Source organism: Dipodomys merriami, unplaced genomic scaffold (assembly GCF_024711535.1).
Source record: "Dipodomys merriami isolate MVZ:Mamm:240054 unplaced genomic scaffold, mDipMer1.0.p SCAF_51, whole genome shotgun sequence".
NCBI lineage: Eukaryota > Metazoa > Chordata > Mammalia > Rodentia > Heteromyidae > Dipodomys > Dipodomys merriami.
In genome coordinates, this window is record NW_027206080.1 from 7,988,965 (window position 1) to 8,013,450 (window position 24,486).

At 44.9% G+C, this 24,486-nt stretch overlaps 1 protein-coding gene across 15 annotated transcripts in view; it reads left to right on the forward strand.

Moving 5' to 3' along the window:
- The window catches only part of Svil (supervillin), a 137,470-nt gene extending 118,863 nt beyond the window's left edge, over positions 1-18,607 (forward strand). For all 15 annotated transcript variants that reach the window (XM_069998230.1, XM_069998232.1, XM_069998221.1 and 12 more), the window contains 11 exons: positions 189-333; positions 1,013-1,289; positions 3,177-3,328; positions 6,590-6,695; positions 7,986-8,193; positions 9,173-9,306; positions 11,367-11,522; positions 13,334-13,477; positions 15,133-15,257; positions 18,022-18,177; positions 18,266-18,607. In XM_069998230.1, coding sequence (XP_069854331.1) covers positions 189-333; positions 1,013-1,289; positions 3,177-3,328; positions 6,590-6,695; positions 7,986-8,193; positions 9,173-9,306; positions 11,367-11,522; positions 13,334-13,477; positions 15,133-15,257; positions 18,022-18,177; positions 18,266-18,352 — 1,690 coding nt within the window. In that variant the 3' untranslated portion in view covers positions 18,353-18,607. The remainder of the gene's footprint in view (positions 1-188; positions 334-1,012; positions 1,290-3,176; positions 3,329-6,589; positions 6,696-7,985; positions 8,194-9,172; positions 9,307-11,366; positions 11,523-13,333; positions 13,478-15,132; positions 15,258-18,021; positions 18,178-18,265) is intronic.
- Positions 18,608-24,486: the final 5,879 nt, after the last annotated feature.

The window sequence follows — 24,486 nt, forward strand, 5'->3', positions numbered from 1 at the left end:
TGCTTCAGGCTTTTTGCTAGTTAGATGGAGATTAGAGTCTTGTGGACTTTGCTGCCCAAGCTGGCTTTGAAACATGATCCTCAGATCTCAGTCTCTTGAGTGGGCAGGATTGCCTGGGTGAGCCACCTCTGTCATAGTTTGTCTATCATGTAGTCAAGATTCTTTTCTTCCCTACTCGGATCTTGCAGAAAAGGACAAGGACGGCCAGACTGGGCGATATTTGGGAGACTTACAGAACACAATGAGACTATTTTATTCAAAGAGAAATTTCTTGATTGGACTGAATTGAAGAGACCTACAGAGAAGAACACCGGGGAACTTACCCCACAGAAGGTATGATAGTGACTAGCCTCAAACTTGGGCTTGGTTTGAGTCCCAATAAAAATGGCCATGATGGTAAAAGACTTCCCAGGGAGCATCCACTAAAACAGCAAAATAGTCCCAAGTACATTCTAGCATTTGCTGCTTTGCTTGTCAATATTCAGCCTCCCAAATTCTTTCCCCTAAATACAGCCTTCAGATACCCCAAGACAGTATGAAAGCTAAATCTTCACACTGTACTATTAATAATTGAATCAGGACTTGGGTGTAACTCAGAAGTAAAGTGATTACCCAGCGTTCAAGAAGCTCTGAATTCCATTCCTAATACCACCACAAACAGCAAAAGATGGCTATAACAACATTGAAGAAGATAAGAAATGACTAAATAGCTGGGCCCTGAGGGCTCCCACCTATAATCCTAGCTACTCTGGAGGCTCAGATATGAGGATCTCTGTTCAAGGCCACCCCAGGCAGGAAATTCCATGAGACTCTTCTCTCCATTTAATCATCAAAAGGCCAGAAGTAGAGCCGTGGCTCAAGTGGTAGAGTGTCAGCCTTGAGGGGAAAAGCAAAGCTCAAGAATAATAACCAGACCCTGAGTTCAAGCCCCAGTACCAGAACAAGAACAACAACAACAACAACAACAAGACTAGGATCAGAAGCAACTGAATGCTTGCATGTTTCCTTGTAGGAAGATCCCAGAGCGGACATCAAGCCATGTGATGTGACACGGATGGTGGCCGTGCCCCAGGTGACAGCCAGCACTATACTGGACGGAGTCAATGTTGGCCGTGGCTATGGCCTGGTGGAAGGGGAGGACAGGAGACAGTTTGAGATTGCCAGTGTCTCTGTGGACGTGTGGCATATCCTGGAATTTGACTACAGCCGTCTCCCCAGACAGAGCATCGGGCAGTTCCATGAAGGTGATGCCTATGTGGTCAAGTGGAAGTTCATGGTGAGCACCGCAGGTTAGTGAGCGCTGACGTTGTCCTCAATGAGGGAGGCTGAAATCCAAGCACAGGGTTGGGACACCGTAGCAATCTAGCCCCATGCTCCTGAGGACCAGATAGTGAAGCATGTCAGTGAGGAGGAAGGCAGAGTTCCTGACAGCCTGGCATTGCTGATGTCCTCAGGTTCACTTCCAGAAAGCAAGCTTGCAATCAATGCTTGCTTCTCCACCGTCATGCCCAGCCCTGGCCCAGAGGTTTGCTAGGGAAACAGTGTTTGCCATGTGATTTTATGCTGCTTAGATAAATAATTAAATAGTACTTATTGTTGAGAGGCTTTAAACTGGAACCCATTAGTACACTGACACTGTAATACAGGGAAGAGTCATTCATTTTTGTGGTTTGTTTTTTGGGGGGGGGATTGTTTTGCTTTGGTTTTTTTTTAATGTCAGTACTAGGGCATGCACTCAGGGTGTATGAACTCTCACTGGACTTGCTTGCTTGGGTGGCGCTCTACCACTTGGGCCACACCTCCAGACCAACATTTTGGTGGTTAATCGGAGACAGAAACTTGAAAGCTTTTCTGTCCAGGCTGGCTTTGAACCCCAGGATGCCACCATGGCAGGCTGAAATACTGGACCACGCCCCTGGCCGCCAGGAAGGTGACTTTAGTGTATGTTAGGGGTGGGGTCTTCTGACCTATAGACTGAAACTCTAGGAAACTAACTTTACAGCAGGTGGAGTTCCAAAAACACAAAAAGGGAATTGTATGTTTACTAGAATAAACTATATTAAAGGGAATTCATTATTAGGGAATTCATTAGGTGCATCTAAATTTTCCAAAACCTTCATAGACTATTTAATAGGAGATGATGGGAAATAATGACTTGACCAGACAACCTCTTCTAATACTTCTTCCCAAAGAACCCAAAGATGCTCATTACTAGCTTCCACAGTATCTTTATAAACAAGGCTACAACTTTTTTTTATATGATTTTTATTGTAAAACTACTGTACAGAGAGGTTACAGTTACATGAGTAAGGTAATGAGTACATTAAGGTTACAACTTTTTAAAACTCCAGCTGTCAAGAATAAGTTCAAAGCCTTCCAATTCCAGAGTATCCTTTTGGGAGCAAAGCAGAGTGATGGTATCTGCAGAGAATCCTCCCCTCATTTTTACTTCTTTTTTGTTCGTTATTTGAGGCAGTGTCTTCCTAAGTAACACCTCCACCTAGCTAAGCCTCGGTGATGGACATGAAGCCCCTAGCTCTTTGAAAAGAGTGGTAGGTCAGCAACAAATCTGTTCCAATTCTGACCTAACTTGGAAACTTCAAAGCTGTCTACTTTTAAAACTAGAATAGTTTTTTTTAACAGTCTTAAGTGTTTCCTGTCCAGCTATCATGTTTAGTATTGTTTCTTCACTGCTGATCCTTTACCAGAGAGTGGCATAGTGTGGAAAGTGTGTGTATGTTAGTGTGTGTGTGTGTGTGTGTGTGTGTGTGTGTGTGTGTGAGAGAGAGAGAGAGAGAGAGAGAGAGAGAGAGAGAGAGAGAGAGAGAGAGAGTACATGGTCCTGCTCTGGCAATCTGCATTTCTGCTGCTGTCACACATTTGGACAGGCTCTGTCTCCCTATTTAGGATGACAAGTTTCTCTCTGGGGTCCCAGGGCCCCCTTTCAAGCATCTTTCTCGTGTTTGGAGATGCCAGTCAGCTGGGAGAGCAATGTTTTTCTTTTTCTGCTGTGAGATTGACCTGCCTCTAGTTGTGAGCGGTTTCCCCTCAGCCCTGGACTCTGCAGCTGTTTCTGTACCTCGCATCCTCACAGCCCGTGGGGAAGTGGTGAGGGGTTCACTCTTCCTCTGGCTTCTCAGCTGCTTACCTTGCCCTTTGCCCTTCTGTGTTCACAGTGGGAAGCCGACAAAAGGGAGAGCACCCGATCCGAGTGGCTGGCAAAGAGAAATGTGTGTACTTCTTCTGGCAAGGCCGGCACTCCACTGTGAGTGAGAAGGGAACGTCAGCTCTGATGACCGTGGAGTTGGATGAGGAAAGAGGGGCTCAAGTAAGTCCGGGGCCTGGCCTGGTCCCTGATTCTAAGGAACAAAGATAGTATCATCCAGAGCACCTGTGGTCCTGGTCCTGCGGGTTTCAGGCTCTGTCTCCTATCTTACACACAAACATCCATCCATTGCGATGGTGAGCCTCAAAGCAGGTACAAATGGCAAATGGCCTGTGTTTCTGATAGGTCTCCACTTAATAGGCATTCAAGGAATTACACACAAAGCACAGTGATATCACTTGTAAAACTGGTACAGTTTGTTTGGCTTTTTTTTGTTTTAGTTTTTGTTTTCGTTTTGTCAGTTGTGGGGCTTGAACTCTGGGCATGGGTCCTGTCCCTCAGCTCTTCTGCTCAAGGCAAGTGCTCTACCACTTGAGCCACAGTGCCACTTCGGTTTCTGGTGGTTAATTGGAGATAAGAGTCTCATGGGCTTTTCTGCCTGGGCTAGCTTTGAACTGCGATCCTCAGATCTCAGCCTCCTGAATAGCTAAGATTATAGGCATGAGCCACCAATGCCCAGCTTGATAGAGATTTTCAAACTAAAAGGTCCTGAGTTGTCAAGGACCTAGCAGGATGGGCACCCTCACACCACATGCTTCCCATGAATATAAGCAGAACAGCCATGCCGAAGTACCTTAACAGGACTTAGAGTTCCACTTATACAAGTTTACCCAAAGTTCCTATCACAGATGGAAATAGAGACAAATCAGCAATATTCTGATGGATTGGAAAACCAGTCTGCATGACTTTTCTAGAATATGGGGGATCATGTCACCTCTCATTCAAAACCACACTCTGTAATCTAAGGAAACTCCAGTGGCCCCTTCACAGATGTCCATCCATACTGCTCCAACTTCCTCTTCTTCCTGCTACTACCCAGCCTGCTCTTGGCCCCGTGCAATGGCTCTCCTGTCACTTCAGGCCCTGTGTGACTTTCTACCTTGAGAATATTTTCTGATGTACAGAGGTGCAGATGTATATAGCTCTCAGCCTCTTAAGGTGTTCTGTTCAAGTGTCACACCCCCATTTCATCCCATTTCTCCTCTTTTCCTCTCACTCTGTTCCTTTCCTACATTCTATGTTTTCACAGCACTTTCCAGCACCTAAAACTACATAATACTATTATTATCCATCCTCCTTACAAGCAAGAAAGAAATTATGGCTCTCTTGGTCTTATAGTTCCAGAGCCTATACAATGCTTGGCAGCTATTTCAAAGGTTTTTTAAACATTTCTTTTTTAATTTTTGGGTACCTTATAACACATGTTCCAACTGTTAGCACCAGTTCTCAGGAGTTGATTCTAGACTGCCTGGAAACCATGACACCACTATGAGCAGATATATTTTACTTCCTCAGATGAGAGTTGGCCTTCTTAGATGAGGGAGGAGAGCAAAGAAGATTTTTCTAGAAAGAGAGCCACATTTATTCAGTCTTCTTGTTTTCACAACTAATCATCTTCCCTTAAAAAGATGATAATACATATTTTTACCTAGATCATATTTTAGAAATAGTTGCTAGCAATAGTTGCACTTTTGTTTATTCCTACTAGTTGGTAATTTCCGCCATCTCTGGGTATATGTGAAGGCTGTATGTGAGTGGGTTTTAATCAGGCCTTCACAAGTACCCTTACCCAGGCTCCTGTGGCTCATACCTGTAATCCTAGCTACTCTAAAGGCTGAAATCTGAGGATCAAGGTTTGAAGCCAGCCTGGGAAGTGAAGTCTATAAGACACTTTTCTCTAATTAACCACCAAAAAGCTGGAAGAGGAGCTATGGTACAAGTGGTAGAGTACTAGCCTTGAGGAGAAATAAAAGGGATAATGCTCAGGCCTTGAGTTCAGTCTTCAGGACTGGCATCAAAAAAAAAGGAAAAGAAAAAAGCATCCTTAGAGTTTGGAAACTTCATTTCTCTGCCTTGAGCGTTTCATTTTTTGTTGCTTCAATGAATGGAAAATCATGGTAGAACAAGAAACATGCTACAAAATGGCACATGGTTATACAAAACGTGCCCTGGGGTAGGTAAGTTGGTACATGATGAGAAATTCTGCTTACCTCTCTCTCAATTGCCAGCTCAACACATCATCTGCTCTTGGAGGGAAAAGTTCCTGTCAAAGCTGACTCAGCTCTAATGTTGTTTATGGTATAGACAACACCTGAGGAAAGGGAGTGTGTGAGCAGGCACGGGAAGGCAGTGAGAGGCACACTGCCCTGTAAGCAGAGTGCTAGAACGAGGTGTATTAGCTTTCTGTTGCTGTAACAGAACTCCAAGACAATCAGCTTAAAAAGAGAGGTTTATTTTGGTTCATGGTTTCAAAGGTTCTGCTCCATCATTGGTTGGCTGAGTTGCTTTTAGGTCTGAGGTAAGGAGTCAGGTCATGCTTACCTCATGACAGGGAAGTAAAAGAAAGAAAGGAAGGAGCTGGGGGCTGGCCCTCCCTACCAGGGCATGCCCTGCTTGACCTAGAGACCTCCTCCTAGCCCCACCTCTTAAAGGTTCCACAGCTACCCCATAATACCTTGCAAGGCACTGAGCCTTTGGAGGACATTTAAGATTAAAATTATAAAGTACACTTCCCCAGAGTTACTAAGGAGACAGTGATTAGCGCCATTCTCACTACTGAGAGGTGTGCCTTCTTTAAAGTTGTCTTTAATCATGTTACATGCATTCCCCAGAAAAACGTGTGTGTGTGTGTGTGTGTGTGTGTGTGTGTGTGTGTGTGTGTGTGTGTGTGTGTGTGTGTGCATATGCTGGGGCTTGAACTTTGGGCCTTGCAGCACTCCTGCTCAGCTTTTTTGCTCAAGGCTGGCACACTTCCACTTGAGCCACAGCTCCACAGCTAGCTTTTTGCTGGCTAATTGGAGGTAAGAGTCTTGTGGATTTATCTGTCCACGCTGACTTCCAACTGGGATCCTTAGGTCTCAGCCCCCTAAGTAACTAAGATTATAGGCACAAGCTAGTAGAGCCTATTAAAATACAAAAATCTATGTCTGAAAAGAATATTCAGTGGCAGAATAATAATACATGATGAAAATACAGAAAAGGCAACAGAAAATAACACTCCTACTTTCACTAAGGATTTAAGTATCTATCTGAAAAATGAGACTACACATGTGAATTTTATTGGTGCTTGTTTAGTTCATAGTATTACCACTGGCTTTTGTGCATATGCCTAGATAGATTTCAGGTTTGCTACAACAAATAGTATTGTTTCCATGACCTAGAAGCCCATACCCCTGATCTGTCTTCGTGTGTTTAAACTTGAAGGTCCAGGTTCTGCAGGGAAAGGAGCCCCCCTGTTTCCTGCAGTGTTTCCAGGGTGGAATGGTTGTGCACTCTGGGCGGCGAGAAGAGGAAGAAGAAAATGTGCAGAGTAAGTCACTTTTTATTTTGTTTTGTTTGTGGTGCTGGAGGTCAAACCTACAGCTTCATTCATGCTTTGCAAGCATTCTACCACTGAGCTACATCCCCCCAGGCCCACTGAGTCGATTTACTGGAATTCTTTGTGTGCATTTATGAGTGTGTTGTCTGTGTGTGTGCATACACATGTGGGGGGGGCAGAGAGAGAGAAACAGTACTGGAGCTTGAGAGAGAGAGAGAAAAAGAAAGAGAAGAGAGGAGAGAGAGAGTTGGTACTGGAGGTTGAGTTCAGGGTTGGTTCCCTAGCTTTATCCCTCAAGGCTAGTTCTACCTACTTGAGCCACAGCACCACCTCTGGCTTGTGGGGAGATTCATTAGAGATCAGAATCTCTTGGACTCGCCTGTCTAGGCTGGCTTTGATCATTAGATCTCAGCCTCCTGAATAGCTGGGATTGCTGGTGTGACCCACCAGCACCTGGCTCCTGGAATTTTTTTAAAATTTTTTTCCTGGGATAGGTATTGTTACAAGTAAGAGGATTTACAGTAACTCTATCTACATATGCTGTGGTTTGCCATGAAAGAGGGCTAATGTTTTCCTGAGAAATCAGCTTTACAGGGAGTGCATAACTTCTTCCCCATCCAGCAAAATTTCCTTTGGATCCACCTTTGCATGTAGAGTACTAGAAGGCTCCTTCATCTTGCAGTGAATCCTGGCCATGGCTCTGGCTATGCTTTTATAGAAAATATAGGAAAAAAATATGGATAATCTATTATAAGTGATTTCCCTTTGTTAGCTAGCAGCCGAAAAAACTTTAGAGCCTTAGGACTAACTATAAATTTTGTGCCAGGTGCCAGTGGCAGACACCTATAATCCTAGCTGCTCAGAAGGCTGTGATCTGAGGATCACAGTTCAAAGCCAACCCAGACAGGAAAGTTCATGAGACTTTCCCCCACCAATTTCCCCTACTCCTCCTGACCAAAAAAAAAAAGAGCTGTAAGTGGAATTCTGGTTCAAATGGTAGAGCCCTAGCCTTAAGCAAAAGAAGTTTAGGGACAGTACCCTGGCCCTGTGCATCATGAACTTTTGGCACCCCGGTTCTAACTCCAGAGAGACTTGCTTTCTGGGAGGAGCAAATGCTGTTGTTGCTCCTGACTTGAGGCTTTAGCTCGGGGGTCTCTGTGGTCTCCTTTAGTCTGATGGGCCATGGCTACCACTGACTGTCCAGGATCCTCCCCACCCTCCAAGGGCAGCTCTTCCTGTCCCTGACTCAGGTCCTAACTGTGCTGCTGCTGCCCCCTGCAGGCGAGTGGAGGCTGTACTGCGTTCGGGGTGAGGTGCCCATGGAGGGGAATTTGCTGGAGGTGGCCTGCCACTGCAGCAGCCTGAGGTCCAGGACTTCAATGGTGGTCCTCAACGTGAACAAGGCCCTCATTTACCTGTGGCACGGATGCAAAGCCCAAGCCCACACGAAGGAGGTTGGGAGGACCGCAGCAAATAAGATCAAGGAACAGTGAGTGCTATGCCTATGTCTATGGCAGGCTTTCCAGGAAGGGTGTAAAAGGCTAAAGCAAGGGGACTGCATGGCACCCAGTGTGCTTACAGTGACTTCAACAAGGGATGGTGGTGAATGTAGGTCAGGGTCTCTGACATTCCACCTAGCATGCATCTTAGCCAAGACCTCTAGATGTCTGCTTTCTGAGAAAAAGACATTGAACCAGTTGTGATAATGCATGCCTGCAGTCACCCCAGCTTTACTCAGGAAGCTGAAGCAGGAGGATTATGTGAGCCCAGGAGATAGAAGCCAGCCTAGACAATATACTAAGACCTTCATCTTTCAAAAGTAAAATAAAAATTAAAAAGGCAATTTGTATCATGTCTATAATCCCAGCTACCTGGGAGGCAGAGATCAGAGGATCAGAGCTCAAGGTAAGCCTGGATGGAAAAGTTAATAGGACCCTATCTCAAAGATCAAACTAGGCAGGGTCATGTGTGTGTGTCTATTATCCCAGCTATGCAGGAGGTAGAAGTGGAAGAACTGTGGTCCCACGGCCAGCCCAGGTACAAAGTGAAGGTCCTAGGCTGGAGCTGCTCTTCAGGTTTCTCACTCAGACCAGTGAGAGCAAAGAAAACAGCAAAGTACTCACTCACAATTTATTCAACAAGTGTATTTATTAAACACATACCTCGAGCCAAGCAGACACAGGGCAGAGGGACTCAACAGTGAATAAACCAAGTCTTTCTCCCTGTGAAGTTCATGGTCTAGCAGAAAAGAAGGCGTAAAAGATATTGTGCTATGTATAAGATAGATGCCGTTGTACATTCATCCCTGGAAACAGGCCAAACCCTTTCTTATAGCACTGGGGCTTATAAATTACAGAATGTCTTCACTGGCTAGGAAAAATTGCTCTGCATCAGAAAAGAGAGGAATTGGGGGTGATCCAGAGATTCCGCTTTGAATGCTTAACACTTTCTGTGTTCCTCCCATGCAGGTGTCCCCTGGAGGCAGGTTTGCACAGCAGTAGCAACGTGACGATACATGAGTGTGATGAAGGATCTGAGCCCCTGGGGTTCTGGGAGGCCTTAGGAAGGAGGGACAGGAAAGCATACGATTGCATGCTTCAAGGTAATACCATAATCCATAGCCTCCATCTGTGCAAAGCATTCACTCACTAATTTATCTATTATTCAGCATGTGCTACATATATCACACAATGAACTAAACCAAGGGTAGGGCATCAAAAGTCTCCAAATGCAATGAGGAAGCCAAATATTCTGTTGAGTGTATTAAGTAAGTGGCAGCACTGAGGAAGAAGGTTGAGCATAGGAAGAGGATTTGTTGTATTATTCCACCAGGAAAAGGTATACATGGCTCTATGAAAAAGATCATATTTGCACAGGGCTTTGGAAGTTGGTATGACTTCAAAGGAGAGAATGAACAACAACAGAACCTGTGGAATCATGGACTACTCAGCTTGGCTAGTAGCCAGTGGACAGGACAGCACGAACAAATCAAAGCCAGGTTACAGAGGGCCTGGAACTCAAGGCCAGAAGTCTTGGACCATATCGAGGGCTCTGCTATTCACAGAAGTCACAGGAGGAAGGGGCCAGTAAGCACTAGTAAATTCTTCATGAATTAGCAGCTCATGAAAATTGCCAGTGGCCTGTGAACTTGGAATATAAAATTCACAGATAAGAGTACAGGGATGGTCACTGAGTGCCATTACTCTGAATCTGCTGAGAGGTGGCAGTTGAAGTTGGTAGAAGTGTGCTTAAAGCTGTAGCTCTTAACCTTTCCAGGACTTGTAGGTCCCTGAGAGAAAGTGAGGGACAGTCCATAGATAGGGGCAGAAGTACAAAGCTCATGCCTATAATCCTGACTACTCAGGAGGCTGAGATCCAGAGATTCAGAGTTTGAGGACAGCCTGGACAGAAAAGTTTGCCAGACTCCCATCTCAAAATAACTAGCAAAAAAGCTAAGCTAGAGGCATGGCTAAAGTGTAGAGAGCCAGCCATGCAGTCAAGCCAAATGAACATGAGGCCCTGAGTTCAAACCCCCAGTATGAAGTAAATAAATGAATGCAACCCAGTGTTATATTATCTGCTCACTCACTTTATTATGACTAAAAGCCCAAGTTGTTAATATTTAGATCCTGAGTGGTTGCTGACATTCCTTAAATACATGTTGTCTGCTAGCAAACAGGCTTCTATAGTTGGGAGTGGAATAATCTCCATAATGATGCAATATGAATAACAATCACGTTTATTCCTAATTAGGGTAGATTTTTAGATATCAAACTTTTGTGCTAAAGTTTTGTGTCCTTATAGTGTGTTTCAGCATATGTCCTCAGAGCATTTCTGCTAAGTGTTATTCCTACCAGCCATGAACAAAGCTACATTCCCAACATGGCCACAAATGTATTCACCATTTGCTAATGAATATTCACTTTTTGCTAATAAATAAATTGGGAAAAGGAAATAACTAAGCATTGTTATAATATCACTTGTTAATTATATGTACTAGGAAATACTTTGTATGTGTGTATGTATGTGTCTATGACTGCATCCATGTGTGTGCAAATGTATGCACATATACATTTTTAGCCACTGGTATTTCAACATTGATGAATATTTTATTTGTTCCCTTTGAACATTTTATTGAGGTATTTTTCTTTTCCTTATATACCTTCAGCTATTAACTAATTTCTAATAGTACAGCTATTAACTAATTTCTAATAGTAAAGCTATTAACTAATTTCTATTTTACAATTGTTCCCCATTTTGTTTCTTGATTTTCCACTATTGACGTTTTTTTGTACTGTGACTTTTTATTTTTCATAATTAATGCCTAAGTCTTTTCTCTCCTGATTACTTCTTTTATCATTGCAATGATACAAGCTTTCCCCTGTGTGGAGATGTAATAATAAAATTCCCCCCAAACCCTCCCTGTATAACTGTTGTAAGTCCTGCAACTCATGGTTAAGCACTTGACTCACATGCACAAGGTACTGGGTTCCATCCCCAGCACTGCTAAAAAAAATAATAATAATAAGGCTTTCCCCATCTACACTTACATGAAGCCTAGCCATGTTTCCCTGGCCTTGTGAATTAGGCCCTATTTTCCCCTTGGCCCATCTGGCATATGATCATCTGTTGTCTTCAGCCTTGTTTACTTTTCTCTCTCAGATCCTGGCAGTTTTAACTTCGCCCCCCGCCTGTTCATCCTCAGCAGCTCATCTGGGGATTTCTCAGCCACGGAATTTGTGTACCCTGCCCGAGCTCCCTCTGTGGTCAGCTCTATGCCCTTCCTGCAGGAGGACCTGTACAGTGCACCACAGCCAGGTGAGGCCTGCGAGGCCTGCAGGGGCCCAGCTTGGCCTGAGCACCTCCCCTGTAGTCTGTGTACATTAGCAGTCACTAGACCACGCCCACTGCAGAGCATTGGCCCATTACATCATTCCACCCTCCATTTACCCAAAAGGGAAAGAGTATGAAGTCACATATTAATAGTTTCAGGCCATGAGGCTCAGTCCCTTCCTGCGCCCATAGACCACATTAGTACGGTGAGAACAGCAACATCAGAATGGACCTTGGCTCGGCTGCTAGGCTTCCCCTCAGACCTCATAATCCTCAGCCAGCTGCCCTTGCTCTAGCTGCCATGATTGCATTTGAAACATAAAAGAAAAAAAAACAAAATGGAACTGGATAACTTGAGAAGGGTAAGGCTGGAGGAGCGGGGAGAATGGGGAGAATGATAGAAGGGGTGACATTGATTGAGATGCTGCACTCATAAATTGATATGTTGAATTGAAAGCCCTTGTACAACTACTTGAAGGTGATTTTTTTTGGGGGTCCAGTCGTGGGGCCTGAACTCTGGGCCTGGGTGCTGTCCCTCAGCTCTTCAGCTCAAGGCTAGCACTCTACCACTCAAGCCACAGCGCCACTTCCGGCTTTTTTCTTTTTGCTTATGTGGTGCTAAGGAATTGAATCCAGGGCCCCAGGCATGCAAGGCAAGCGCTCTACCACTGAGCCACTGAAGGTGATTTTTTTTTAAATAGGAGAATAGCAGAGAGGGACTGTGTTGGCCAGGGATCTTCTGATTATCAGCAGGAACTTTCCCAGAAGCCCTAGTAGACCTCTGTTTATGTCCCATCTACCAGAGTTTGTCACCTGGCCACCCTAGCCGCAAAAGCGAATGGCTAAGAAGTAGGGATGGGACATTTTCTGAGTTAGCCAGAGAGGTGTTAGCCCATGACTGCTAAATTCAAGGTCAGAGATGTTTCTACCAGGCTGTCACCTCAAAGCTGAAGCCTCTGGGCTATCACTGTAGTTGGGACACTCACTGAAGAGTGGGCTTTGTAGATACTCCTCCTTCCTGCCTATCAAGCTGAAGGCCATCTGTGCCTGAGCTCCTGATGGTCTCTTGTCAGATACCTCCAGCTTAGAGATAGAGCCCAGGTCACCAACAAAGCTTGACCCGCTGCACATGTCATGCATGGGTGACATTAGTGTCCAGAGGGGTGGTTGCTGTCATCCTGTACCTGGGACTCAGATGGATGATCAACCTTCACTGGGCAATTCAAGTGTGTGTAGTTTTCCCAGAACCCCACAATACACTCTAGGAAAGGATTCAAGCCAGTCAAGTTAGTGGAATGTGTCAGAATTGAGACTGGCAGAGAAAAGAAGGAGGTGGAGATGGAACATTTACTCTTTTAAAGCCCATTTCTGTGTCAGAGAACTGAGGACTTTATCAGTGTTCAGTAGTCAGGTGTGGACACAAATGTCACTGAGCTGAGGACAGGCAAGATGTGCTCCAAGTTTCCATGATGCTCTTTGGAGACTCGTGGTGACAAACAGCCCCTTGACACTTGACACAGGCCTAGCCACAGCTAAGAAGGCCTGAGCATGAGCTGGGGAAAAGGAGGAGGATTTGAAAAGAAAGAAGATGAGAAAGATTCTTGTACCTCTGCTCTCTATACCTAGGGGGCTTTTCTAAGATTAACTTCCAAAGGGCTGGGGCCTTCCAGTGTCCCCTTCATCCTCAGGGAGATGTCCGCATCTGAGGGGGTGGGGGCTTTCCTTATGTCTGGGGCAGAGCATGCTAGAAGCAGCCACAAGGAGCTCCTAATGGTCTGGCTCTGTCCTCCCCTCAGCGCTTTTCCTGGTTGACAATCACCATGAGGTATACCTCTGGCAAGGCTGGTGGCCCATCGAGAACAAGATCACCGGCTCTGCCCGCATCCGCTGGGCCTCTGACCGGAAGAGTGCAATGGAGACTGTCCTGCAGTACTGCCGAGGTAAGGGGAGGTTCAGAACCAGGGAGGAGCAGCCAGAGGCCCAGACCCACATTTCCCGCACATGCCCATCAGCATGGCACAGCCTGGCAGATAGCAATGAAGCCAGTGTCCATTCTAAGCATTTGAGACATATTACTTTTAAGATCCATGTATTCTCATCTGCTGGCACAAGTGGGAATTCATTTTTCTCATTCGTATGATGAGACCATGTAACTTGTGTGAGAAGTTTGGGTTTTACGTAGGAATAAGGACACCAACTCGAAAGGAACGCGGCAAGGCAAAGTTTACTTCTGCAGAAGGGTGCACCATCAACCTAAACCAAGCACCCAGCAGGCAAGCTGCTCCCTTTTTATCTCTAACCCAGCCAGCCACGCCCCTCGGCTGCTCACATTTGCTGAGCTCAGGTTCACAATCTGCAAAAGGATGTGGCTTAACAGGATATACCTAGAATTCAAGGAGCCTCTAACAGGATGTCTTAATCAAAGTGCAGCAAGAAAAGGATGTAAATGTAATCAACAAAGGCCAAGCCCCCTGGCCAAAGCAGAAACTTTTCAGAAAAACAATTCTCACAAGATCAACAGAAAGGAAGCAGTCCACCTTGACAGGAAAGATGCTTTTCTCACACTTGGTATCCTAAGGGTGCATTACGAAACACACAGGACGGACAAAAACCCTGTTGCATTTGGGATTTAGTTGTGCTGCTAGACATGTGGGCCTCCACGAGGCATGTTCTGTGTAAAGCAGCGTCTTTGGAAAACAGAAATCTTCCCCAGAAAAAAACTGTCAAAAAGTCACTGTCCACCATTTCAGCATTCCTTATCATTTTTACTATTCCTTTGTTTAAAAAGGATTTCTAGTAACCCAGGCGTAGTGGTTTATGCCGGAATTCCGGCTGCTTGGGAGCTGTAGGGTGGAGGATCTTGTTTAAGGCCCACTAGAGGAAAAGCTTGAGATCCTGTCTGAGAACCAAAAACAAAAAAGCAGTTGTATCAGGTACAGCAACCTGCCTTGAAAGCCTAAGGCCCTGAACTCATTCCTCAGGGGAGAATCCTGGGGGGAAAGAAAGTAGCAAATGCATGGGGTATTTTTTCCCATACCTTCCACATGAAATATGTAATCTTTTGGATAAAATTAAGGAGCCAGTAATGAGTGCTTTATCTGAATGTTTCTGGTTTTGTTGATTATCTTCACGTCACTGAATGTGTGCAGTTGTTTGCTTTTTTATCTTGAAAAGCCTTTGTAGTAGATTCCCAAACTTTCCACCAAATATGGAAGCTTCAGTGCTTATAAAAGACACTTCCATGACCCATCTAATGCGATTGAAGTTATTCTGTGTTACGAGGTGAGAGGAAACCTGCACAGGTGACTGACAGGAGGAGCTCCGGATAGCAGCTATGGCTACCCAAGGATCCAGAAGCATTGTGTTAGTCTCAGGACAAAGACGTCATGTTGTCTTCATGGCACTCTGTCATCAAGGACATCAGATTCGCATTTTACATTATTTTCATCCATGTGTTGTTATCCACTACTTTTAATTGTCATTTTAAACTTGAAACTAGGAGTTGTGACCAAAGAAGACAAGGTTCCAAGGGAAGTCAGAGGAAAGACAGGGTTCTTGTGCCCCCTGACATTGTTTGCATTCCGTGTCACCACAGGAAAGAACCTCAAGAAGCCACCTCCCAAGTCTTACCTCATCCATGCTGGTCTCGAGCCCCTGACGTTCACCAACATGTTTCCCTGCTGGGAGCACAGGGAAGACATTGCTGAGGTCACGGAAATGGTAAGCGCGTGTCTGCACATTGCACTGTTCAGGCAGGTATGCTCAGTAGGGCAAGGTATCCAGTCTATAGTTCATAGCACTCTCAAGAGAAAAAGAGAAAGGAAGGAAGGAAGGAGGGAGGGAGAGAGGGAGGGGAAAGAAAGAAAGAAGGAAGGAAAGAAAGAAAGAAAGAAAGAAAGAAAGAAAGAAAGAAAGAAAGAAAGAAAGAAAGAAAGAAAGAAAGAGAAAGAAGGAAAGAAAGAAGGAAGGAAGAGAGGGGGGAGGAAGAGAGGGGGGAGGAAGGGAGGGAAAGAAGGAAGGAGAGAGAGGGAGGGAGGAAAGAAGGAGCAAGAGAGGGAAGGAAGGGAAGGAAGGAAGGGAGGGAGGGAGGGAGGGAGGGAGGGAGGAAGGAAGGAAGGAAAGAACTAGTTTAGGAAGAGGAGAAATCTAACAGGAAGTCAGTTGGACTTTTCTGGTAGTTTTCTATACATAGAACTCAGATTTCCTTAAATACTTATAAGTGGAGGTGTATTTATTTATTTTGAAGACCATAAATAAAAACTGCAGTCCTGGCTGGGAAGGTGGCTCAGTGGTAGAGCGCTTGCCTTGTATACCTGAGGCCCTGGGTTCGATTCCTCAGCACCACATAAGAAAAAAGAAAAAAGCCGGAAGTGGCGCTGTGGCTCAAGTGGTAGAGTGCTAGCCTTGAGCTAAAGAGCTGAGGGACAGCTCCCAGGCCCAGAGTTCAGGCCCCACGACCAGACCCAAAATAATAATAATAATAATAATAATAATAATAATAATAATAATAATAATAATAACTGCAGTCTTTTCATTCTGTTGCTTCTCAAAGTCTACAAAATACATGTTTCAGAAGTTAGCCTCAGGTAAAAAAGACACAGGACAAGTCTTGATCTCAGGTGTGTTCAGATCATTAGACCTGGTGATGTACTCATAGCCAGGTGTTACTCAAAGTTTCCTTAATATTGTCTTTTGAGTCTGGTACCAATGGCTCATGCCTATAATCCTATCTACTCTGGAGGCTGAGATCTGAGGATTGAATGCAGCCAGGGCAGGAAAGTCTGTTAGATTCCTATCTCCAAATAACTACCAAAAAGCCAGAGGCAGAACTGTGGCTCATAGAGTGCTAGAGTTGAGCAAAAAAACAGTTTTAGGACAGTGTCCAGGCCCAGAGTTCAAGCCCTAGGACTGGGACTTAGAAAATTGTGTTTTATGTGTCCATCTGATATTAACTGAGGCATTCATTATAACGTCTACCTACCAGAATATTATTATCTAGAATTTTTATTTTGGTGGTACTGGGAATTGAATTCAGGGCCCAATGCCTACTAGGCAGGTGCCCTACCAATTCAATTGAGCCATGCCTGCCAACCTGTCTTTGTGCAGCCACGGGTTTTGATCTCCACAGGGAAGAGCCAACCTCAAGCCTGATTTCTGATAGAAAGCAACATGTTATAGAAGTTAATGAATATGAGCAAACCAGCCCAAAGGCTCCAGGGATTGCCAACACCTTACCAACTTCATGCAGTCTAAACACAGGATGGAAATCACCATCATATTTCTGCATCCACTGTAGATCACTGGATGTCAGCAGGAGCTGCATGATATTGTACCAACCTGTGGGATTTCAGCCAGGAGGAAGCGGGCTTCCCCCGCAGCGTGCCATACTAATTAATTAAGATTTACTAAGTGCTTGTCCTGACTGGGCACCACTCCAAACACTTTACATTCATTTTCTTACTTAATTATCAGAACAGTCCATTAAGATTTGGCTTCTTATTATCCCAATTTTTCCAGCATAGGCGTAGAGACACAAAATCTGGAGTTACTCGTCCTGTGTCCCCAAGCATCAAGAAAAGAACCAGCCATAGGCACAGGCAGGCTCACTCTAAACACACCTCAAAAATCCCTCCACGGGCCAGTTCCATGTGTTGCTGACTTTACCAACAGTGTGTAGTCACCCTTTCCGCCCATCCAGCCACCCAAAAAGGACAACCCATGTGGGATCCAAGTTTAATGGAGGAAGATAATTTCCACTGAATAATCTTAATGTACACAGTTGTTTTGGAAGGAAAAAAGGGGGGAGTAGGGAAGGGAGGGAGGAAGGGAGTGTTGATTCATGAACATATTGAGCAAGTTCTCTACTGCTAAGCCACATCCCCAGCCTTATTTTTCTATTGTGGATCAAGAACTCATCCCTGGGGCAGAAACGGGTGATAGCTTTTAAGGATGTGGAGATCACCATTAGAGGCCAGCCTGGACAAAAGCATGAGACCCTACCTGAAAAATAAACTAAAATCAGCAGGACTGAGTCTTTGGCTCAAGTTGTAGAGTACTTACAAACACAAGAGCCTGACTTCAGTTTCCAGACAGGATATGTGAGAGAGAGAGACAGAGATAAACACAGAGACAAAGACAGGGAGACAGAGAAAGAGAAAAAGCACAAATGCCATTTATGTGTAAGCTTCTAAGTATTTAGGCTGTGAATCCAATCATTTTATTCTTTAATTCACTTATGAGAAAGTGAATTTTTTTTGGAGGCAGTCCTGTTACAGTATTTATCTGAAACTTGGCAGTTGGATGAGAAAACATAAAAGCCAGGATGTGATCCTTTATATTCCAGGCCCTGGTCCCTCCCTTCACAGTGAAATGAAGCTATGAACCTGCCTCTCTCAGGCTGTGGCACAGATAGGCAGGGCTGCATGTTCACTAGCACGTGATCAAATGTGGCACACACCAAGCTCTCTCTGCTTCTCCTGTCTAGGACACGGAGGTTTCCAATCAGATCACCCTTGTGGAAGATGTCTTGGCCACACTCTGTAAAACCATCTACCCACTGGCTGATCTCCTAGCCAGGCCACTCCCAGAAGGAGTGGATCCTCTAAAGCTGGAGATTTATCTCACTGATGAAGACTTCGAGGTGAGTGGTCTTTGGTTGAGATGTTACTTAAGCAGCACCCAGAGTCTCAGCATCCTCTCACACAGTGGGCATTTCTTGTTTCCTCCAGTTTGCTCTAGATATGACGAGAGATGAATACAGCGCACTGCCCACCTGGAAGCAGGTGAATCTGAAGAAAGCAAAAGGCCTGTTCTGAGTGTCACAGATGCCGGAAGAGCCTCATGGTCACCTTCAACCATAGCACCCCCAAAATGGATACTTTTTTCGGACTGATTTTTTTTTATTATTTTGAAATCAAAGGGTTTTTAAAAAACCCCAAACCTGATCTTATTAACGATACCGCTTGTCCTGGAGTTGTGTATTTTGTAAATGTTTTAAGAGAACTCTTTGGAAATGTACTTTCCACAGTTCAGCAGGTGATGTCAATTAAAGCATTTCTCTGTGCACTTGACCGGTGATTTAGAGCCACAGCTCTGCCCTCTTCCTTTGACTACACATGGCCGACCCTCTTTTTGTAGCAGTTCTCTTTATAAAAGTGTTATTTTGATAGTTTGTGGATTCTAAAATATATATATTTATATAAACACCATATAAATCAAATATGTATTTAAAAAAGCAATATGTATTCATTCACTTTTAATTTCTTTTTTTGATGTCAAAATATTACTGCAAGATAGCTGAAATTGCTTCTGTTGGCTTCAGTCTGCCACCCGTCTGTATTCTCACCTATTCAGAAGCATTTCCTGTCACATTAGATCTGACTTGTTTTGAGTACTGCTTCCGGTGCTAAAATGAACAGAAAAAAAATGTACTGAATGGCATGGATTCCGAAGAATCTATGCAAATCTACCTTTAATATCTCCCCAGAAATATATAGTGCCTTGTTTCGATGTACAGTTTATATACAGAAAAGTTTGCTCTGCCTTTTTGATGATGGTTTTAAATGTTATCTACAGTTTTACTCTCAAATAGTAGAAAGAAAAACATCTCAATTTCTAATACCCATTGTAAACATTACACAGTGTCATTTTGTGACATAAGGACCCCTCCAAAAAAAAATAAAAACTTCAGAATAATCACAATTAATTGATTGGTTTACATTGACTTCCAAGCAGGTTCCTTTGTGTGGGGCAAGAAGAGTCATAATTGTCAATCGAGTAACAATATTTTGCCATTAAATATTAACTGCTATAAATCTGGATCTCACTTAGGGCAAGATTTTATATACATAGCATCATAGGATTAAGAAGTCAGATATTTGACCTCTGAGTACTATAATGAGGACATGTTTTTACAATCATTATTCACCACAAGCTTTTAATCCTCTAGCTGTTTCCAACATTTGATTTCAGGATGGGTATCTAAGATATACAGAAAATGAGTTAGAAAATTCCTCATATGTTCTTAAAAGTCCAAAGCTAGGGCTAGGGGTATAGCTCAATGGTATAGCTCTTGCGTTGACTCCCAACCCCACCAAAAAATAAAAAGCTGGGCTTGGTGGTACTTGGAGACAGACATAGGAAGATTGAGATCATTTTATCATCTGGGCAAAAGTGAGAGACCATATCTGGGATCGGAGCTGGGAGGGAGAGTTTAAAATAAAAGGCTCAAATGTGTCTCGAGTGGTAGAGCACTTGCCTGGCAAGCACAAGGTCCTGAGTTCAGTCCCCTGGACCACACAAACAAAACGAAAACACCCAAAGGCATGGTTTTGATCTACAACTGGGCTATGAGCAGTTGCAGCCCCTCTCCCTGCCCTTTTTGTCCAGGTTTTAATAAGTCTGATAATCACACAGCTACCTTGAACTTCGCATGCTCCACCCTGGGACAACAGCTGAGTCTGGGGCCTGGACATTCCACTTTCCTAGTGTGCGGTTTGGGCCAGTCACTGCAAGTCCTTGCCTTGGTTTCCTTAAGAAAGGAGACAATTGCTTGTCATCCTGCCAGCATCACAAGACTCTCTGTCATGGTGCTACATACCTACTGGCATCTGGGCTCTTGCAATGGTGGCTGAAACCAGAAAGCAAGATAGTTACTAGGCGCTACTTAGGAATTTCAGACTAAATAAAATGAAGTGCAAGGGAAAGGAGAGAGGGTTCTGAATGGTGTTACCCCATAGGTACAATCCACAGGAGTGGAGAAAGGGTTTTATAGCCAGCAGAGCAAGCTGAGGAGCAGCTGGAGGGAGCATTTCCCAGGGAAAGGAGGGCAGGCTCTGGGGGCTCCATGGCTCCTACTGCCAGTCCTGATGCTGTCCGCTGTGGAGCTTGAGCAGGTTCCTGACCTTTCTGTGCCTCAGCTCCATTCACACCTGTAAGATGGGCTCGTAATACCTCGTAATACCAATGCCTACCCCCCACACTGCAGAAGGTTGTGTGCAAAGCCCCTTGTTGCTATGCTGCCTAGTTGTTATTTAATAATACAGAGGGTGCAGTCTTAGAAATCCTTTGCCCACTAGAGCAGGACCATTTGGTATTACAGGTCGTGAATGCTTCTACAGATGGCAGTCATTCATGTTTCCAGAGGGCCCCAAGACTCCACTACCCAGAACTATCCAGTAGAGATAGAAGAGAACCCAGTACACAACTCAGCTCTAACACTTCTCCAAAATCTCAATCAACTCCATCTGCAGGATAACTCCACCATTGTGAGGAGGAGGGGCTAATGTGGTAGGTTCTCCCATTCCTGGTGAGACCCTCTGGAAGCTTCCTGAAAGATCAACCCTCTCTAGAAACTAGACAGAACAAGAGAGATGGGCCTTCTTTCTGCTGATGCCCTGCTATCGAAGGGTTTTTACCCCTACTTATTTAGAATCCAGATGATGTCAGCTGCCCTCTGGGCTTCTGTGTAGACAGAGCTACTCCAGTGTCCACAGCCAGCGCCACTTGGCTTTCACTGGGCAGCAGGGCAGAATGAGAAGGTGGGCCACAGTGCCTTCTGTGATAGGGAGAACTTGAGTGCTAACCGAAAATGTGTGGGCTGCAGGGGGAGGGGGGCATTCCGAACCTGCATCCACCTTTCCAAAGGGAAGAAGGGCATGTCTACATCTCTAGTCACTGGAAGGGGGAAGATGGTGGTGAAGGCTTGGTTCCAACCTTGTGGTACGATTGAGAAGGGATTGGGTGGTGAAGGTGTTTCCTTTATCAGTGGGTTAGTCCACTGATGAGTTCATCCTGGGTTGGCCGTTAGGAGACAGAACATGGCTGAAGGAAGCAGTTCTCTGGAAATCCTCTTTCTCTTCCTCTCCCCCCTCCTCGCCCCCCCCCACACACGTACTTGCTCTCTCTTTCTGTCTCTTTCTCTCCTCTATCTTGGAGGTGAGTAGCTTTCCTCAGCCAGGCCCTTCCACCACCATGCTCTTCCTCACCATATACCTGAAACAACAGAATCAGGTGACCATGGACTGAAACCTCTCAAACCATGAGCCAAAATGCCCCCCAGGTTTCCTCTAGAATGTTGTCTAGAATGTTAAGAACTGACTTATACAGCCTCACCCTGGCTGGGCAGGGTGGCAGGAAAGCCACCCGTGTGTAGTGTCTTCACAAAGCTATGCAGAGTGGCTTTGCGAATTCTCAGGGTCTCCATCAGACCCTGTCTCCCAAACACCCCCCAAAAGCACATAGACTAAAGAAAGATAGAGTACTTGCTATGTAAACAGACTCTAGAAACATTTCCACCTGCCCCCTGCCACCAGCCAGTCCTTCTAGAACAGAAAGCCATCCATTTCTGCTGGTATAGGTAAGACCTGTCATACTGGCGACTTGAGTCTTGGATTTCTTCATTAATACTAATTTTACTGACAGGGTTAGAGTGAAATGTTTGCTGTTAAATATCAAAATGTCCTGCTGACAGATTTATAGTATTTTGGAAATAGTAGCTGGAGAAGCCAAGACTCAGAGCTGGGCCTGGCCAGAGAAGGAAATATAGAAGTAACCCCAGAAAAAAGGGCATTAGTCACCCATCTGCCAAGGGACCAGCAGGTGGCACTGTGGCTCATCAACAAAAGGTAAGGCATCAACTCCTGTGTATGTCATCTGATCCACCCTTTCTAAAGATGCCAGCTGTTAAGCAATGGAGTGAGACAAGGCCTTCATATGACACTTGTCACTGACCCTAACACCTCTCTTTAGTGTGTTTCCTGTACAGAGAATTCTGCAATGCACCGTGTGCCAGAGGTAAAAACCATCCTACCGCCGCCTCTTCTATCTTCCTCTCCTGGGCTCTGGCAATAGCCCTGGTAACAGGTGTCCAGAAGCCAGCATTCACCATGATGGAAGCTGGGACGATTAAATGAAACGTGCCTCAGGAACTAGGTTAGGGATCTTCCAGTCACAGTTCATCTGGCTCTAAAGATTCCTCCATCCTAAAAGCATACTTTTTTTTTTCACTTTTTCCCTCTTTCCCAGTTTGATTATCTTTAGAAAGAAGATTATGCAGCTGGACACAGGTGGCTCATGCCTGTGATCCTAGCTACTCAGGAGGCTGAGATCTGAGGATGGTGGTCCCAAGCCAGCCAGGGCAGGAAAGTCCATGAGACACTTAAATCCAATTAACCACCAGAAAACTAAACATGGGTGCTGTGGCTCAAATGGTAGAGCTGAAGAGTTCAGGGAAAGTGCCCAGGCCCAGAGTTCAAGCCCCTATGGCCAACAAAGAAAGGAAAGGAAAGGAAAGGAAAGGAAAGGAAAGGAAAGGAAAGGAAAGGAAAGGAAAGGAAAGGAAAGGAAAGGAAAGGAAAGGAAGGAAAGGAGGGAGGAAGGAAGGGGAGAAAAGAAAAAGAAAGAAAGAAAGATAGAAAGAAAGAAAGAAAGAAAGAAAGAAAGAAAGAAAGAAAGAAAGAAAGAAAGAAAAAGTGATGCTCATCAGGCAAGCTCTCTACTGATGAAAAGTGCTGAATTCCATTTATCAAATACTTAATTAGCCTCACTTGGAAGCGATTCATAATCATTCCTTCAACTTGCTGAATAAGCAGAGAACATGGCATGATCAGACAATTTCAAATATAGATTTCCGTAGAGGCTGTACCTGTCAAGATTGTGAGCACATTTCTGAATTAGCATTACCATTTCTCCCCCTGCTGCCCAGAGTCCCCTGCACTGGAGCCCCTTGGCCTGACCCGTTGGTTCTGTGCTCACCAGGGCCTGGACAGAGGGTTAACCCTGTGAGTGGCTGCCACAACCAGGAAGGAGGTGGGGGGGGCGGAGGCAGGGAGGGCCTGAGGGCAGAATCTCACTTCCCAGCCCAGATCATCTCTCAGCTCAGCCAGCTCGTATTCTCTTTTCCACTGAGGCCACTCTCCTCACTTCCTGTAACTCACACTCCTGCACCCTTTCTGCCCTGGGAGTGAGGGGAATTAGGTCCCCTGAGAGACAGAGGCACTTTTAATGAAGGATACCCACCAACTCAGAGAGCAAGGTGACTCAGAGACATTTCCACAGGCAGCAAATGTGGTCCCCTCTACTTTCAGATCTGAACTCCAAACCTACGTCACCCATCCAACCATTCTGCCAATAATTCATTAATCACTAACTATGGGTATGAAAATCACTATGTGTTAATCTGGTGGATGCACACAGTCCTTGGCATTCAGGACAAGGTATACTATTCAAAAAGTTCAAAAGCAAAGCCACGGGTGACACTGGTGGCTCACACCTCGGGAGGCTAAGATCTGAGGGTCACAGTTCTAAGCCAGTTAGGCAAAAAAAAGTCTGTAGATTCTTATCTCCAATTAACCAATGTGTGTGTGTGTGAGTGAGTGAGAGAGAGAGAGAGAGAGAGAGAGAGAGAGAGAGAGAGAGAGAGAGAGAATCACTATAATATAGTGAATCCACAGCCTCATACATCTTTTTGCTACAACTCTTGATTACGTCAAGGTCACATCAAGGAGTTGACCTCTACTGACTAGTTTTGCAGAAGCACACTGGCTCAAAAGCCATGAATTTGAACACTATTTGTTAGAGTACAAGGCTGCCTGCTGAGTGTGCGGTCTTGTCCCTGGACAGTTTAATGTCTTTGTCCATAACCCACCAAGTGAGATGCTGCTCATGGGTTTCGCACTCAAATTCAGGAGTGGAAGTCATGAAAGACAATGCCCGTGCCTGCCCCCCACCCCCCCCTTCCCCATGCACCCATGATATGGAAAGTTGCTAGTGAAGTACCAGGTACAAGGATCAGATTTTAATTTTTGAATTCTCATCCTTCACTAGCTGTGTGCTTTTGGTAGTTTACTTGACCTCTCTGTGTCTTGGGTTTCCTATCTGCAGAGCAAAAGCTATGTGAAGTGCACACGTAGGTACTAGCACAGAGCCTGACATATAGAAAATTATAAAG